Source organism: Podarcis cretensis, assembly GCF_951804945.1.
Source record: "Podarcis cretensis genome assembly, chromosome: 1".
Lineage (NCBI taxonomy): Eukaryota > Metazoa > Chordata > Lepidosauria > Squamata > Lacertidae > Podarcis > Podarcis cretensis.
In genome coordinates this window covers 52,746,909-52,765,655 of record NC_137170.1, presented here as the reverse complement: position 1 = coordinate 52,765,655, position 18,747 = coordinate 52,746,909, and the positions used below count along the sequence as shown (strand labels likewise).

The 18,747-nt window shown below is 40.4% G+C and overlaps 1 protein-coding gene across 5 annotated transcripts in view; it reads right to left on the bottom strand.

Annotated features, from left to right (window-relative positions):
• The window catches only part of PHF21A (PHD finger protein 21A), a 136,240-nt gene that overhangs the window by 25,080 nt on the left and 92,413 nt on the right, over positions 1–18,747 (bottom strand). For all 5 annotated transcript variants that reach the window (XM_079951459.1, XM_079951458.1, XM_079951457.1 and 2 more), the window contains exon 6: positions 2,620–2,793. In XM_079951459.1, coding sequence (XP_079807585.1) covers positions 2,620–2,793 — 174 coding nt within the window. The remainder of the gene's footprint in view (positions 1–2,619; positions 2,794–18,747) is intronic.

Genomic DNA, 18,747 nt, shown 5'->3' with positions numbered 1-18,747 from the left:
AGAACTTATTGTGGTTGTTGCACAATGTGGAAAATGCTTTGTTTATAATTATTTCAAATGAGAAAGCACATATTTAGCTAGTTTTAAAGAAGACTAATTTGGAAAGCATTGCAGATTTCCGAGTAGACAATTCAGAGATGCATGTGTGTGTAACGTAAGTTATAACTTGGTTTTCTCTATACACATTAAAGGAACGGGTTGCAGATTCAGTGCTTTCCAAGAAACACCCTAATTGGATGCTGGCAAGGAAAGAGTAGAAGCAGTTTCAATACAGTGTCGCTAGAGGGCTCTTTAGCATTGAACATAACTTTGTACAAATGCAGAAATGACCTGGAAGTTAATCTCAAAGTGCACAGCACAGAATACAAAGAAGAACATGAGTGTCCCTTTACAGTCAAAACTCTAGATAAAAGCAGACACCAATAATTAAAAAATGACTCACAATCTACCTGAAAGATATACTTGTTAATGCACACTTTGCTCTCTCACATTTTAAATATTATTTTGCTTCAGTTACTTTAAAAGCACATCAAGTGGAAAAGTCAGATGAGAGTCCGACAATTCTGAATTCCTAGAGCAATATCTGAAGTGGTCATAGTCAGTAATATATATCGACTTCCAGGTGAACAATTCCCATACAAATCAGAGCCTTGCGAACTAAAAAGTAAGTATTCCACCAACTGTCCTGCAATTCTCTGTATAGACATGAATTGATGGTAGGATATTCATAGCAGGCCAATCCCGATCTTTCTCCTCTTCTGATGAAAGTGCACCACCCTATGAAGCTTTCTCTCTTCCCAGCTATGATCTAGCAATGCCCATTCCATCATGCTGAATGAAACCAAGGGAGAGAAGGAAAGGAGGGGCAGCAGTTTTTTTGCTTGCTTTCTGTCCTTGAACTACTTCCATTCCAGTTGGTTTTTATAAGAACTTTGTAACAACATACTAATGACCGAGTTGGCTTTCCACTTCGCCTTCCCACCAATTCCCATTCTCTTTAGTGTCACTTAGTTTAAGTTGTAAGCCCAAGGGCAAAGATTGATCTCTGTAAGCCTTTTCGGGGACCTTTCTTCAGTTGAAGAGTGAGATAAAAGTGTATATATTAATAGCAATGATGCCCTGATATGCTGCCATCCAAAAGGGCCAACACACTGCCTTACATGAAGTCAGACCACTAGTGCACTTAGCTTAGCATTTGCACTAACTAGCAGTGATTTTTCAAGCAATCCAGTTAGTAGTCTCTCCTGATCCTAACTTGGAGATGCCAGAGATTTCCAGGCAGGAGTCTTTCCCAACCCTAACTTGGAAATGCCACAGGTTGACTCTGGAACCTTGTGTATGTAAAGCATCACTGCTACTGAGCTGTGGCTCCCCAGTCGAAGTTTCCAAGAACAGAACTACCGTAAATGAAATAAATGCCAAAAACAAATGCCTCATGTCAAGCTCCTCCTTTGTAACATCTTGTGCATGTGTCCAGATGTCATCACCCTGTGCACTTCCTTGCTTCTGCTCCATATATTTTGTTGTTGATAGGGAAACACAGTGTCATGGCATGTTACTGATGGGAAAGGGTTTTCTTTAACAAGGGGCCACCATTTTCAGTAAGATTTCCCAGTCTCTAGAGTATAGTCTCTATCATGCTGAGAACAGAAAGAGGAATAGTTGTTCCCTGTTGAGATGAGAGTTTACTCTCCTCTGCCTCATTATAAGCCATATATCAGAAGCTAGACTGCCAAATGTCTACACACAAATAACTTATTTTTTGCTAATTCAAGCAACTAGCTTTCTAAACTGACTATGTGATTCAAGCTTACTGAAATTGCAGCAAATGCCCTCAGCAATTATAGATGCAACTACATTAATCTCTGTTATTGTATTTGTGGGGAGAAGACAGTGGGGGGCAGTTTATGTGGATCCTTTCTATGTATTTCTTTGTTTATAGCCTGTTTGGTTTTATATTATTATTTCTGGTATTCTGTTTCATGCTGCTGAAACATATTGAACTAAGATCTCTGGACACTTGTAGTTCCCTAGTTAACAATTTCTGAAGGCAATCATTTCCACAAAAAGAGAAAACTCAAGACAATTCCACATTATTTTCCATTTCCTTACAGAAAATGCTGCAAGGTGGACTGTATTCTGATCCAGTTCTTAAAGCAAGAGTGTATACTCAGAGCACTTAGCACAGATTAGCTGTGCCTTAACTGTTAAAGACAACCTGGTTAACCTGATGTGCAGTGTTGCACATCAGTTCATCATGAGGGTCCTAAAAAAAAATAAAAAACTAAAGCATGCAAGATTCATATAATACTGTTACTTCAAAATCCAGCAATTGACTTAGCTTTCTGAGGAAGCAGGGAGTGATCCATGCTTAGACTCAAGTTCATAAAGTGCTCTTGTTTCACTTAAATGCTACTGATAGCTTTGTAGCACAATCTTACACATGTTGATTCAGAATTGAGCCTTACTGAATTCAATATGACTTACTCTCTAGCAAGTGTGCACTGGATTATGATAGGTTAACTCTGATTTTGTGTTCTCTTCTTTATACAGTGATACATTTCATTCTAAGAAAGGAATACATTTTGAAAATTAGTGTAACACCTTCAACCACTTTACCTGTGATCCAAGCAGGTTTGGAGAGGCTGCAGTAGTTTGCTGCTGCTGTAGCTGTAGTGGCTGTGGAGTTTGTATTTTATTTTCTGACTGTGCCAATGGTTGTATTTGAAACTTACTGTCCGGCTGTTCCTGCTTTACCATCAAATTCTTCCGCAGCTGTTCAACCACTCTTTTCTATCATGGAAACAGACACAAAAATACAAGGCATTACATTATTTAACTTGCAAAACACTATATACACTTGTTTATAATTTACAGTGTATAAATCCATTTACTGTCGGGCTTTCAAAGGATTAATATAGGTGGTCCAAGCCAACTGCATCGGCACTGTCCCTTATGTGTGATACAGTAGCTGTTACAATGAAAGTGTAACTGACAGGCAGCAGTGGCAGAATAGACATGTACTTCAAACAAGATGTAATTTAGCAATTAACTATGGCACTACAGTTACACATATCTGTAGGATCATCGAGCTCTCTCAACCTATTGGGTGCTACTTAATGAACTCCTCAGTATGCATTCCGAGTATTCAAGAGGGATCCTAAAAGTATGGTCATGTTTCAGATCAAGGAAATAAATGAAAAAAATATACTGGTTCATTAGGCCAAAGTGCTACCAGTTACTTTCCCCCACTTACAGAAGGCGTCTCAAGATGGATTAACAAATATTGGCAACTTTAAAAACTCTTTTAAAAAAATTAAACACTGCACACATCCACTAGAGAACTCATTTTTTTCCCAAATGGCTGAATGCAGAAACCATCAAATATGATAAGCAATAATAATACAGCCCTCAAACCAGAAGTTATGTGCACTTAAATTGAAATCCCCCCATGCACTATTGTTCCTACACAGTTCATCCTAGAATCTGTGGTACAGCCAGGGCATTCACAGTTCACGCAACCTGCCTGGTTTTCAATCCTGCACAAACCTATCAGGCTAATTTCATGCAGGCAGTAAGGAGGGGGAAATGAGAGATAGGGCGGAGAAAGGAATGAGTGCGTCCTACCCACATTTGGCTTCATCCCCACCCACTGCTAGCATGAGGTCCCTGAAAGATTGTATGTAAGAGAATGGAGCACTCTCAAGCAAAAAAATGTTTCCACACTCTTGTCTTAAAAGTAGTTCAGTCTTTCATACAGCAATAACCCTGAACTCTTAAGAGTACCCAATTCCCTACAAATTTTAACTCCGTATGTTTTCTGCTACAGCAGAATCTGTTTCAGGTTCTTTGGATTTCTCTCCCCCCCTCCCATCCCCTTTGGTGGCCATTGGCCAGCTCTTAAAACTGCTCAGCCATTGCCTACTCAATCCACTCAGACATTGCCTTCTCAGTCCATTCTTTTATCAAGTTCTCCCACCCCACCCCCGCCGCCACCACTTTACAGTGGTGTATACTGTATTTTTCGTTCTATAACACGCACCTGACCATAACACGCACATCGTTTTTAGAGGAGGAAAACAAGGGAAAAAACATTCTGAATGAAACAGTGGATGTATCATTTTTGTGCTTCATGCTGTGGCCACAGACATGTGATCTGATGGTGAATTTGGGGTGACCCAATGCAAAAATCCTGAGAATCCCTGTGGATCCATGCTTTGTAACCACGTTTTTGCACCATTGCAGCCCCAGGCAACAGTGGGTGCGTGATTTTTTGGGGGCAGGCTGTAGCCATGGACATGCTATGTGCTCTGATGGTGAATTTGGGCTGACCCAATGCAAAGATCCTGAGGATCCATGTGGATCCATGTTTTGTAACCATGTTTTTGCACCACTGCAGCCCCAGGCAACAGTGGGTGCGTGATTCTGGGGGGGCAGGCTGTAGCCATGGACATGCTATGTGCTCTGATGGTGAATTTGGGCTGACCCAATGCAAAGATCCTGAGGATCCATGTGGATCCATGTTTTGTAACCACGTTTTTGCACCATTGCAGCCCCAGGCAACAGCGTGATTTTGGGGGGGCAGGCTGTAACCATGGACATGCTATGTGATCTGATGGTGAATTTGGGGTGACTGAATGCAAAGATCCTGAGGATCCATGTAGATCCATGCTTTTTAACCACGTTTTTGCACCATTGCAGCCCCAGGCAACAGTGGGTGTGTGGTTTTTGGGGGGCAGGCTGTAGCCACGGACATGTTATGTGATCTGATGGTGAATTTGGGCTGACCCAATGCAAAGATCCTTAGGATCCATGTGAATCCATGCTTTTTAACCACATTTTTGCACCATTGCAGCCCCAGGCAACAGTGGGTGCGTGATTTTTGGGGGGCAGGCTGTAGCCATGGACATGCTATGTGATCTGATGGTGAATTTGGGCTGACCCAATGCAAAGATCCTGAGGATCCATGTGGATCCATGCTTTTTAACCACATTTTAAGTGGGGAGGGAAGGAAAGACACAGAAGGGACAAGGAGCAGGAGAGGGGTGTGCAGAGAAGCAGCTGGCTAAGAATGCAGGAGAGGGGTAGGGAGGAAAGGAAGGCAAAAGTTTTCCCTCACCTACCCACCCAAGCCAGCCAGCTCTCTCTCTCTCTCTCTCTCTCTCTCTCCTGCATGTTTTCAGCTTTCCCCTCTGCTTGCCTGGAGGCAAGGGGCTTTCCCTGCTCTTTGTTCCGTTTGAGCAAACACAGCAAGGAAACAGAGGTGGGTGGGCAGTAAGACCCTGAGGCAGAATGCCGGAAAGCAGCCGCTTCCTCTTTTCAAGTTTCCCTTCTAGGAGACGCGCAATTTGATTTTTGCCTGCTTTTTTTTTTTGCCTCCCCTCGCACCGATTGGCTCCAGGGACCACACATTCGCTCAATAACACACACAGACATTTCCCCTTCCTTTTTAGGAGAAAAAATCTGCGTGTTATAGAAGGAAAAATACGGTATTCCAGACTTCTGTCATCTGTTCTAGAACTCTATGGCTCCTGACCTATCTAGGTGACATTTCTAGGCACTTGGGTCCTTTGAAATGACTGCTTATCTCAGACATGCAAATAAGGTAATTCAGTCACTAGCTAACTTTAGAAGCCTACCAACCCACATTTACTTATGCTGACCATTTGTGGCTCAGTGGTGGCCTGAAAGTATGTTATTTTCCCTGCCCGGCTACCTATGGGTGATTCTTATCAGGTGCTGCAACCTCCCACAGTTGGTCTTTGCCCCCAAAAGGCGCACTCCTCCATTGTCTCCCAAGACAGGTGGATGTCAGTGCCTTGTCTGGCTACCTATACGTGATTCTTATCAGGCAACCAAGCAAGTGGCTATTTAAAAGACTGGTTTGTAGTTTATCAAACCACATTGCACTATCTGAATTTATTAGACTACTTTATCTGAAAACTTACACATGAAAATGAAATATAGGCAGCTGACATCAAGCAAAGAAATCTGCTCCATATCTGAGTTTATATGTGCATTCAACCACTGATCAGTCATTTAAGGTTGCTTTCTGAAACATCAAGTCTGTTATCAAGCTATTTAAAATGCTATGTCAGCAAGCAGAGACAGGAACAAAAGCAACATTTCCAGAAAGCAGAGAAATGTAGAGGAAGTAATAGAACAGAAACCAGTTACACCTGCCAAACAATGACTCCACCTATTAACATCACAGAGACTACATTACTGTGTCGAACAAGATCAGACAGCCTCTTTTTTATTTTCTATAGCTATATTTATGAAGTTCGGGGATAAGGGTGATTTTCTACCAGTTCCCTAGTTCAAGGAAGCCAGCAGCAGAGAGCTAGCATTCATTTGCTCCGTGTCCTTTATCACAAAACAAAAACAGCAGGCAAAGAAGGGGAAGCTAAGCTCGCATAACTCATGCGCCAAGCTGCAATCATAAGTGAGAACCAATCGGAACAGGAATTTGGTTGAGTAGGAGTCAAGTGAGTCATATCACATTCACAACTCTTCCTCCCCCAGGCCCTGAAACAAAGCCCAGGAAAGCTGTAGAGGAAAATAGGAATGAAACACCTGAAAACTTTCATTAGTTTTACAGAACTAAAGACTTGCCTACTAGCATGAAGAGCAGACAAAATGAGGGAGAAAAGTTGTTTCTCTGCTCATTTATAAAGAGTGAAAAGTTGTCATGCAGGGACACTTCCTGTCCCCTCCCCTAACTTATTACAAGACCGTTCCTTTGTTCAGTTTAAAGGAGGCATCTTCAACCTTTTCAGACCCAGGACTCACTTTTAACCCAAACATGCATTTGGGGGTCTATTTCTCAATTTTTTACCGTATATTTGCATGGTGGTAGTGCTCCTGTTGTGACTTACCTTGGATCAGGCCACACTCCACTACACTGGTGGCCAGTGGCTTAAAGGGACTACCTGTGTTTTATGTTTTAGAATTGCAAAACTAAACACTAATAAGAAGTGCATGTATTTTATAAGCAAACATGCTTTCTAGGAATTGGTAGCCAGCTAAATACCCTTCAAAGCTTAAAAACAGGGTACCTGATATTCAGAGAAAGAGCCAGAAGGAGCAAGAATGGCTGTGCAATCCCTTCTGTCTGTATGAGTGAGAGAAGGTTGTGTAGTCTGCTTTCTCTTGGGTTTGATCTTTGCATAACATGGGCAAATGCTTTCGAGGAAAATATTATTCAACCTATTTATTTCCTCCATCACACAATGCATATAATATGTAACTTAACTCCCTTTCTTGAGGTGCCTGCACTGTGCTTAGGTTACTTCATGCTTCTGATAGTGCCACAGTTGCAGTCTGCATTGTGTTGACCTGTGGTGGTCTGATACCACATACAGGTCGCATTGCTTGCTGGCTGAGGACTTAGGAACACATAGAATAGCAGCAAAACTGAAGTGAACTTAACATTTTATGTGGGCTCCACTCTTTGATGCACCAGACCTTTTCCATTGGCCCATTGTGCCATGTTGGCTTGTTATGACTGGTGTACCTGTAGTACTCTGTTGTGTGGAGGCACCATCATTACATCGGAGCCCAATACCACTATCTATCTTCAACCACCATCGTGCCATCAAAGCAGCTAAGCCAATGGCATCCATAGTAAGGTCAAAGTCCAGACCACCTGTGACACGAGACCAGGCTAGGGAGTGGAGTGCAATTATGGACAAGTAACACAATTAAGCAGCTTTTATTAAAACATAAGATATTATACACTTCTGAAGGATACTTTGTTGGCACAAACTGGTTGTGCATTCTGGGGACCATGTGACTGACCATGCTTCTTGAATCAGTAGTAATCATTATGTTAATTTTCTCCACATACACTGTACTGCTTGCACATTCTTTTGCTTCATTTTTACCACACCCTTTTCCTAATTACATGAATATTAGAAAACCTCATGTCCTTGGACATATGTCATTTGCTTCGTTTCATTGTCAAAGCTACCTTAAATCAAGCTAAGAGTACATTTTGTTCAACAACATTCTTGAGGATAAAGCTGCCAGAACTGTATCCACTTTGTGAACACACTTTGTGCTGTTAAATGTACAGGAGATTCAAGATCAAAATCAACAGCTCCTAGTCTATGCATAATTGCACACACACTTTTCTAAAGTCTACATATTTTTAATATCTAAAGTCCAGGCAACTCTTTTGAAACACCCCATAAGGACAAAACAGTATGCATCTTTTAATTTTTCCTTTGTGTACAAAAGTCATTACAAGATGATGCAAACTGCAAAAAACTATGGTATAATTATGAAACATATCTGACTTGCTAATGGTAAGCAGCAACTGTCCCTTGGCAACCACAACTGAAGACACAGAAATAGCCTGCTGTCCCTCCAGATGTTGTTGGGACTCCCTATCCCATAAACCCCAGGCAGCCTTGCCCATGGTCAGAGATGATGGCAATTGTAGTTCAACACATTTAGAGGGCACCAAGTTGTGGAAGGCTGGTCTAATGTTCCAACCCTACCTGAACTGCCCAAATACCAGGTTTATCTAAATATAGGCACTCCACAAGCCAGTTATTCATTTCTTCACCTCCATTTGTGAAAGCACTGTGAGCTCAGAAAGCCAACATTTCAAATAAACTTGGAAGTCCAACATTACTTGGGGATCTCTCCTGCACAACTGGAAGCAACACTAACAGCCTCGGCTGGTCATGGGGGCGTCTGGTATGTCCCACCAAAAAATAAATTTCAAATCTGCCATTGCAGTCAGTCTGGTGGGTGTGGTTTTGGAGATGGACCTGAGGGTGCCCTGGTATATGGGCTCATGGGGGGGGGACTGTTTGAAGGCCCAGATGGGGGCTAACAGGCCATAAAATTTCCCCAGTGGTGGCCAGGTGGGTCTACCCTATTTGATCTGTGTCATGGGGGCGGGTGGCTTTAACACAGGATCAACCCTAATGAGGCGATCAGTCAGACCGATTCAGGATACATACCCAGTGCCTAAGCCAAAGCCTACTAGAATCTGTAATCAATAAACTTTAGGCCATTTTTAATCCCAAGATGTTGTCATGTCCTTTTTGGTACTCTCACACCACCAGTCCCCAGTGAACCTGGGCTCACTATGCCTGGGCTCGCAAAGAACCAAGTAGCATTGCAATTACAGACTCCTTGTGCAAACAGGAAACAAATACTGGGTAAAAATTTTGTGTCTAATATGAGGCAATATAAAAACAAGAAGGTTTAAGTAGGATAGAATGATGGTTTTCTTTAAGCAGCAAACTAGTTACAATATTTTTAGTGTAATTTCTCATGAATGAACTGAACAAAAAAGAATATTCTTGGCTTGCTGTATCCTGATTTAGGTCCCGACAGATCTGTTGACTTATGGTCCTCAGTCATGGACTCTCCAACTGATATGATACATGTCCTGCCTTAAACTTCCACACAAAATCTCTTGAAACCAGCCCCACATGTTCATTTTCTTGAGAGGGAATTGATCTGGCTATTTAACATTATGCTATTTAGCTGATGAGATGGCAATAATACTTATCACCACATAAATGTTTAGTACAGACTTAGCAAAACAAATTGCTTAGCAGTCGTGGTCACCTGAAGTCTCAATTTCAAGAGTGGCCAAAACTTGTACACCACTTGACCTACTACAGAGAGCACCTCCAGGAAGTTGAACAAAAATTAAAACCATCACCCAAGCATAATCTAATAAGGTATCGTCTGAAATACTCTGTCCAGTTATGGTCATCTGCAGGGGTGTAGAATGGGGGGACTGAGGGGGACCATTGCCCCAGGCACAGTTTTTTGGGGAGCGCACCAAGGTGCCCTGCCTCATCGTGAACTATTGTGTCCTTCTCAATGCTGCCCAGCGCTGTTTTGGCCCATGGTCCCGCCAGCCCCCATAGTGTGCCATGCCGCCCTGGGCTCTGGCAGGGAATGCTCTGCCACTGTTCATCTGTGTTCGAGAAAGCTGAAGTTAAACTTTTTTTAAAAAAAGTCACGAGCTGAAAGAACCTATCTTATCAGCAGGCTGAAATGATTTGGCTGTTTGTTTTAGGGTGGAAAAGCATTGCCAGATATATGACTAAATCATGACATTCTGCAAAAAACTAATTTGGGTGAGGTGAATTCAGGTTAAGGAAAGCTATCGGTACAAGGACTAATCAACAACTAAATGGAGGCTAAATAGTTGGAGAGATAAAATTCTAGAATAGTTATAAGAATGAAAGAATAAGAATAAAAGAAACTTACAGAGTTAAAAAAATACTGGCAGCGTTCTAGGAGTGAATATACACCCCAATGATTCCTCAACCTTCTAGTATAAGGAATCCCAAATTCAAAAGTGATTTTTTAAATATGACTATGTACACACTATCACAAACTTTTACCATGTAAAAGAAACAAGTATAATATGAGATAAGCAGAACCTTTTTGGAAGGTGAGGGGAGAGAATGAGAAGAAATTAGAAAAACTACTGTATTTTACAGGAGCTTTCTAAGAATGCCTTTTGTAAAAGGAGGCCCTACAAAATGGAATGAAAACTTTCCTACCAAGTTCACACATATCTCATAATGTGGTCGTCTGACAGCTACACTGTCGTAATTTTAGACAGTTGAACCTCTGCTCTAGGGTTTACACAAGATCAAGTACTTGTTACTCTCAGAGCAGGTATAGTGAGACAGAGTGGGCAAACAGTCCATTTTTCTTTATAATTACACTCCATTAACCTTCTACACGAGAGCTCCCCTGTGCTTTCATACCAAGAACACCAACTGTCCACATCTGATAAGTCTTTATGGAGTCTACAAGACCAGTACGTGTAACAACAAAAACCAAAGCACTTTAATATTTCAGACTTAAGCACAAGCCAAAAAGTTCTTTTACTTAACAATAAAGATATTGATAATTATTATTTATTGTTGTTGTTGTTGTTGTTGTTGTTGCTGCTGCTATCATCATCATCATCATCATCATTATTATGCAAGCCCAGCATGAATGTTAGAGTCCCCTAGAAGCATTGTCCTGGAGTTCTCCAAGTCCACATGACAGACCACTCTCACTCTCAAGTCAGAGAGCTTACTGGGCAGAGGGAAACCAACAGCATCCCTGTTCTGTCTGTAATGCTCAACACCAGGTTCAGAGCCTCAAACCCAGCTCCTAGGCAGACTGGTTTCCTAATTCAGGTACATAGCCGTGTTGGTCTGAAGCAGACGAAATAAATGAATAAATTTAAAACATTGTCCAGTAGCACCTTAGAGACCAACTAAGTTTGTTTTGGGTATAAGCTTTCGTGTGCATGCACACTTCTTCAGATACCATCTGAAGACACCATTTATCTGAAGAAGTGCACATGAACATGAAAGCTTATACTCAAAACAAACTTAGTTGGTCTCTAAGGTCCTACTGGACAATTTTTTAATTTTTTTATTTATTTGGTCTCCTAATGAGAGGCATGGAATTTTTATGGAAAACTGAAACATCCCCCCACCTCATCTGAATTGGTGCTGCCATGAATACCTAAGCGAGCAGAGCTAAGCTGGGTCTAGTCTACCCAGATCTTGGTAATGGCCAATGGCTAGCTCTCCCTGCCTTTCCATAAAGCTCAAGCAAATGAAAACAACTACCAAAAATGCAGGTTTTCACAACTGAGAAATTATTCATCATATCAAAATGTTCTGGTGCTCTCCCTTCATTGTGGAATCTTCCCAACTGAAGAGTGTTCAGCAAATCAAGCATGACATTACAGAATAACTGTCCAATGAGAATGTAAAATAAAACTTTTTTAAAAATGTAATTTCCCTTCCCTTTCCAGTAAAAATGTCTAAATAAAAACTGGTTAGCAAACATTAGATCTATCTGTTTTTCAACACTGAGCACATAAATGACAGCCTACTCTTAAAGCTGGGTCTATTAATAATATAGCCTCCTTGGAGTTTTACCTCTGTGTCAAGAATACTACTTTTCCTTATGCTTGTTTATAATGATGAGGTGCTGCTGGTCCCCCCTTACACAAAAATGAAAAACAAAACAAAACACGAGAAACACAGAAGTGAAGCAATCCATAATACGATCAGAGTTTTTTTAAGCGTTGCACACACTGGATAAATATAGTCAACCAATTTACCACAGGGAAAATGTGGACAAATTCTCCACTTCTTAAATGTGTGAACTGCAACAATACAAATGACCATAACTGGTTTTGTAATGTTCTGTGGTTGCTGTGCTCAACCACTAGTGATTGACTCATTCTTGGGTTGAGTACACACCATACATTTAAAGTACATGACTTCCACTCAAGAATTCTGGGAACCATAGTTTACCCCCCACAGAACTCCAATTCCCATAACCCTTAGAGCTTCCAAATTTCTTGTGGGAGGTTGTGTGCTTGCAGCAAGTGAAGATATTGGTTCTACCTATTCATTCATGTACTGCAGGGTTATTGTTTTTCAATCACTAGGCTCCCCCCCCCTTTTACTGGAGCAGAGTTTATTCTGTTCCACCAGATTTTAAAAAGTTAGCTCAGAGCTAATTGTCTTTGTGCTAGTTTATCAGCCAGTTAATGCATGTATTTATTTATATTACACTTTCCACAGATTTGTGTTCACACTAGTTAATGTTTTCTAAAAGTTCACTGCCCTGTTTTGTGTTTAAATTGGTTATCCAGTGTCTACAACCCAAACAGAATACTGAGGACCCCAAACGTTCACTTTAACAAATTAAATAACAATTGTGTATACATGAATACATACCTCTTCATCACAAAACAGTAACAAACATGACTTCAGAAATATCAGAGTTTAATTTATTGTAAAGGAAATGAACTACTACAAAAACATGAGGGGGATTAGAACCCCAAATGCCTAACAAAAATATCAAGTATTTAAGAATTTCATAAAGCACAGAGCCAACCACTGGAATTGTGAATTCTGAAAACCATGAGGGAAAAGCAGAGGAAATAAACAGTACCTTCAAAGGAACCTCTAGCAACGAAACTTTAAAGTGCAGAAGAACACCTTCCTCACTAACATCACTAGGTACAGATATTTATCCATCAACATGGAAAATGTTTCCAAAGAATGAAATTTGGAGAATGTACTGCTAAGCAAACATGTGTGTCTTTGAAGGCATGGATGGACTGGAGGGAAAATAAGAAGGTTTCACAGTGACTTGCCTAAGACAAGGTTAGAGATCCTATATTTGCATAGGAATTTGAATTAATACCTCTGTCTACCCACATGGGTGTCTAAAGGACCACCCTGAGTTAATAAAGAATGGACAGAAATGTTAGGGAAAACAGCAAGTTTAATATTAAAGCACCTCATGGCACCTCATGAAAATAAATGTTGCCATGGGTGTGATTTCTGTTCTGAGCCCATGTCCCATGCATAAGTGACGTTGGTTAAAAAAAGCATCATACGTGAAGTGTCCCTAGATTATTATTCTCTCCTCCACTCACAACCGCCAAATAAACACACCATTAAAATGTCCCTATCCTCACAGACAGTGCTGACTGAGCTTGCTTTTTTGTTGATGAGCAAGTTGTTTAGAAAGACATATTCTTAGCCTATATTAGAAATTCATTTTGAGGCACAAAGGCAGCTGAGTCAGTCAGCATTTAGTGGTGCATTTCAGAGGTTCTTTGTCATGGAGACCAGGCATTAATATTCCCTGAAATACTGCTGAATGCACAGTCATATACAGAGGATGGAAAGTTGTATAAAATCTTGTAAACACATCTGTCAGATGGATAGTCTCCTGAATGATTACATTTTTTAAAATTACATCTCGTTCTTAAAGAGAAGTAGTGAACAGGCTTTTTTATGTAAAAGAATACACTAGGCACTGCACTGGATATTTTTTACCCAAAGCCACTCAACTTGCAGCAGCAGCACTTGCTCCCACATTTTATTTACAGAGCAGCTTTCTTAGAACACCTTAAGCTGATAATAAAACAAACCCTCTGTGCAAGGCAAATAGGCCAGTCCACAAGTTACATTCACACACCAAAAAGGAACTGCTATTGATACCACAAATTTGCTTTATGTCCTGTTTACTCTTTTGGGGGAGGGGGGCTGCCTGGTGCTTTAAATATTACATTCCAGGACAGAGAAGAACCAGTAAAAATCGTTCAAGTTTGGATTGTCTAGAGCTGCCATTCATACGGGGAAAACATTGCTTTGATGCCCTGTTTGCATTCCATTTCTAATAACAAGGATGAAGGTCTCTGGTTTCTATGGTAACTCAGATGGGCCACAAAACAAGAGCCTTACAAATGTTCAAATGCTGAAATGCAAAATCAAATTAAGCAAGAGTTCACACTACTTTGTTGAAGCTAGAACACTAAAATTAAAAGCAGTACTATGAGTATTGCTTTTGGACCATGATATCCAAATGATGACTATCCTGTATTTCTTAAAAAGCTAACAAATATGAATAAATGTTTCCTTTAAACTTGGAAAAACTTAGAAAAATTATTTCTTACTTATAGTTTAATCCTATTCTCAAATTACTCCTGCTAGATGTGGATAGGATGGCTACAAAATCCCGTTATTATTCATTCATTCATTTTATATACTATATATGCTGACACAGTGCTAACATTACATTTATGTTATACTACTACTGTATACATGCACATGACAGAGGGCTACATCATTCGGTCCTCATGTCTAAAGAACTTGAGTAGTCAAGAAAAATTAGCCGGATGAGAACTCTGCCAGCACTAACATCACCCACTTGTCTTCTCAGAACTCCTTTCCAACCTGCAAATGAAACCTCAGCACACCCAAACAGAAACCCCATCTCCACTGCTATAACTGGGCTTCAAGGACAAGTAATGCCCAGATAACTAAGAACGTGTATGGATGGGTCAACAGAGAACACTCAAATGCCCATAACTGGAGACTGTGTATTTCCTGCTTCCTACCTGTGAGAGGGAAAGTGGGTGGGCAATAATCCTCCCTTACACAATGGGTAGGAATAGCGTCCCATTCACAATGCATACCTGCAACTTCTGTAAGAGGGTCCTGATGGCCATGAACCACAACATACAGTAAGTTCCAACTATGTAACAGTGCAGGCAATGGGGAAGCACAAGATATATTTTATTGGCGAATGCCAGCCATTCCAGGTAATCTATACCAGGGCATATGGAAAGCGGGGGAGGAAGAAACCAGACAGAATTCCAGTGCAACTCCCTACATTAGATAGGAAAGTATTGTCACAATAGGGGAAGCTTTGAACACAGACACAAGGGAAACCGGTGAGGAGCTAGGCTGAGACACAGAGAATGAAAAATTACCAAATTGCAGTATCTTCTCTCAAGAATGCACCCACCAACACCTAATGAATGCCTGTGACAAAGCGTTGTGACTAAAGTTCTTTTCAGTTGTGTTTCAGATTAATTAATTTGCTTTGGTTATTACTGTTTTATACTGCATTTTAATGTTTGTTTTCATTTGTGAGCTTGCCCAAATAACTCCTGCTATGGAGTGCCTATAAAAATGTAAGAAAAGAAATGAACAAACATGAGTGGCAGCAGCTCACGACTCATTACCATCACCATGTTCCTCTGGCCTCCGTTCAATGGGCAATGAGACAAGGATCATCCCCACTCCCAGTTTAATGCAGCTCATAAATGAGCCCTACAGCAAGTATCCAATGTGTAAGCCAGGTGCCCACTCTGGAGTTGCCATATTTTTGGAAGACAAGGTTATTAATGGCTACGAGTTACAGTGGTTATAAGCTACGCTCCCAAATTAGACGCAGCATTTCTCCAACTACCAGTTCCTGGGAAACAACAGTAGGAGAGCAATGTTTGCTGTCATATCCTTATTAAGGGCTTCCTGGAAGCATCTGGTATGTCTCTGAAGGAAACAGAATGCTGGACTAGATAAGGTCTTTGGGTCTGATCTAGAAGGGATTCTTCTGTCCTGTGGTTAGAGTAGCTGATGCCCATTGGAGTGAGAAGTATGGAGTCTATTACTGTTGCTTCTCCATTTTTATGTTTTGCTTTGTGGATGTTACATTTGCATGTCCCAGGGCAGCATTCAATCTGCTGTCTCTCAGGCAGATCATGGGATGTCTTCCTGTTGCTGTTATAGCTTCCATTCTTCCTTGTCCAAGTAACTCCTTCCTGTCTCTATTTCAAAAAGCTTGTTTCCTTCAAAAATATACCACTGCTTGTTTGTTGAATTCATAGTCCTTTGGTGGAGCTTAAATCATTATTCCAGAATATATCTCACCTATATATCATGTTCTATGTTAGTTTATTCAATGTATGCACTGCTTAACACAGCCAAAGGAAACCCCATAGTGATTTACACGCAAAGACATGAAATAAAACAGAAAATCCTTTAAATAATACACACGCACACACATATAAAACAACCACTTCACACACTTAAGCACAAACACCAAAAAATAAGTGACCAAAAGCCGGATCATTAGTGCTGACCAAATGTCCAGGAGAATAAAAACACCAGAAGAATGACAAAGTTGGTACCATGCAAGCTTCCCTGAGAGGAACCTACTTCAAAGGCACAGGCCATATTCTAACAAACATGCACCCTGGCTGCTAGGTGGGCTCCAATGCCAAAAAACAAACATTACCGGGTTAGTGCTAGAAGATTCCCTATGGTGCTCTGCACAGACTCAGAACCATATGCAAACTAAGGGTTGGTTCACATATGCATACACAATTACTTGATTTCTCATCAGTCAATGGCCAACAACTGAATATATGAACTTACTCAACTGATGAGCACTGTGCTTAAGATGATATTGATCAATGAGAAAGTTCAGTGGTGTTTCATTTATATTGAGTGATGATAACTTGCATGTGAGGAACATGCATATAAGAATTGGCCCTTATATATTTGCTGTCCATGTGCAATGCCCAAAGAATATAGAATGCAAAGTACTTTCAGAATGAAGTAGCAATTTAAATATATAAATACATAAATATATAATATATATAAACAGACCTTTTGCTGCTACTTTCTGAATCAGATAGTTTGAGAGTTTTCACAGCCATTACTCAACTATCAAAAGTTAAATAAAATGCTCCTTAATCTATCACTTTAAAACTACTCTATATGAGCAATGTGGTTTGCAAGTTTTCAGGTTATAATGCCTATGCCTAGTTGTATACCATTTCTCCACAATTTCTACATCAGTTAAACTTAAACATTTCCTTTTCCCAATTAAGGACAAACCAGAAACAGTCTGTAATATCCATAGCTACCTAGGATATTCTATTACAAGTTCAGGCAATAGGTAGCTACGGAAGGCTTAGCTTCATTGTGATGGCAGCAAGAAAATACAGCTGAGCCTAGGGAAAAAGTAATAATCTTCAATTGCAGATATTGTAAAATTTAAAATAGCAAGAAAGAGCATTAAGATCCTGGACAAATGTTTCATTAAAACCTCCAGATACTTGCCCTTCATAAATAATTCCTTTTTTGGGTATTGCCATTTACAACTATGCAAACTCCCTTACTACTTTTCAACTCACAATACTGTTTCAATCTTACAAGTGAATCATTATATAAATGTGTACACCATAAGAAAAAAATGCTTTGATATGCTAAATTTCAGCTGTAAAAGATACTTGTAGAAACTATTTCCAGGATCTACTTCAAAGACAGCAAATAATTTACTTCTGACTCACAAAGAACACAGGAATAGAAAATTCAAGGGACACTATCAAATAGTTTGAAATGCAAAATTGTACTTCACAGGATATGCCTTGATTTCCTAATGTATAATATTAAATCTATAAATAATAATCTGTATTATTCAACAAGCAGGGGATAAGGTGCTATGATAGTTTAGGACCAAAATAAACAAAAAAGAGCACCATTTTGCTAGTAGTATCAAGGATGACAGAAAAATATGACTGCTGAAGTTTGAGTATCTTATGGTTGAGGCAGAAAAAATATTTAAAGGGAAGATGGCAAAGATATGCTTTTGATGTAACCCTAAATTAATAAAATATGTTCACTGACAACAGAAGGGCTGAAAATTGTAAGTTTAATATGTGTTCATGTGCCAGTGTATTTCCCACAATATTTACTAAATTTCATATTATATGAAGTCTTTCATTATTGACATTCACATGTCTAGCAAGTATCCCACTGTAAGAACAACCCTGAATACATTCCTTTGGAGCAGGAGTGGGGAACTGGATCTGGCGGGAGGGTCAGGTCCTTATCTCCACATACGCCCACAGGCCAAGTGTGATGACAGTTGACCCACCCCCTTATCAATTGCCTAATAGTGTCAGGTGATCCATGTTTGCCCACACAGTTTGAAATCAAGCCAAAAGTGGGTGGGAATGCATGCAGTGGTTCCCAAGCGCTGATAGTCGGTGCCTGGGCAGTGCTTCTGCAAGAAGCTTTGAAAGCACCACCTGATTGCGGTGCCTGCAAAGCACCTTTCATTCAAACCCTACCTTTACATGCCACACACCTAGTATCATTCGAGGAGACCTAGTGTGTCCAATCAGGAATATGAGGCACCAGTTCCCCAGCTCTACTTTGGAGGCTTGCAGCAAAATGCTCATCCAGGATGAATAGCCATTTCTTCTGGGCAAGTGCCAGCTTGCTCAAGCTACTGTTGTGATGGGATGCTGAAGTGTCGCTAGCAAGGTTTCTGATTTATCTGCAACACTATACTGTAGTAATAGCAATATAAAAGTATATCCAGGTTCCCCAGAGGTGGGAGCTATCAGCCGTGTAAAACAGTTTTGGT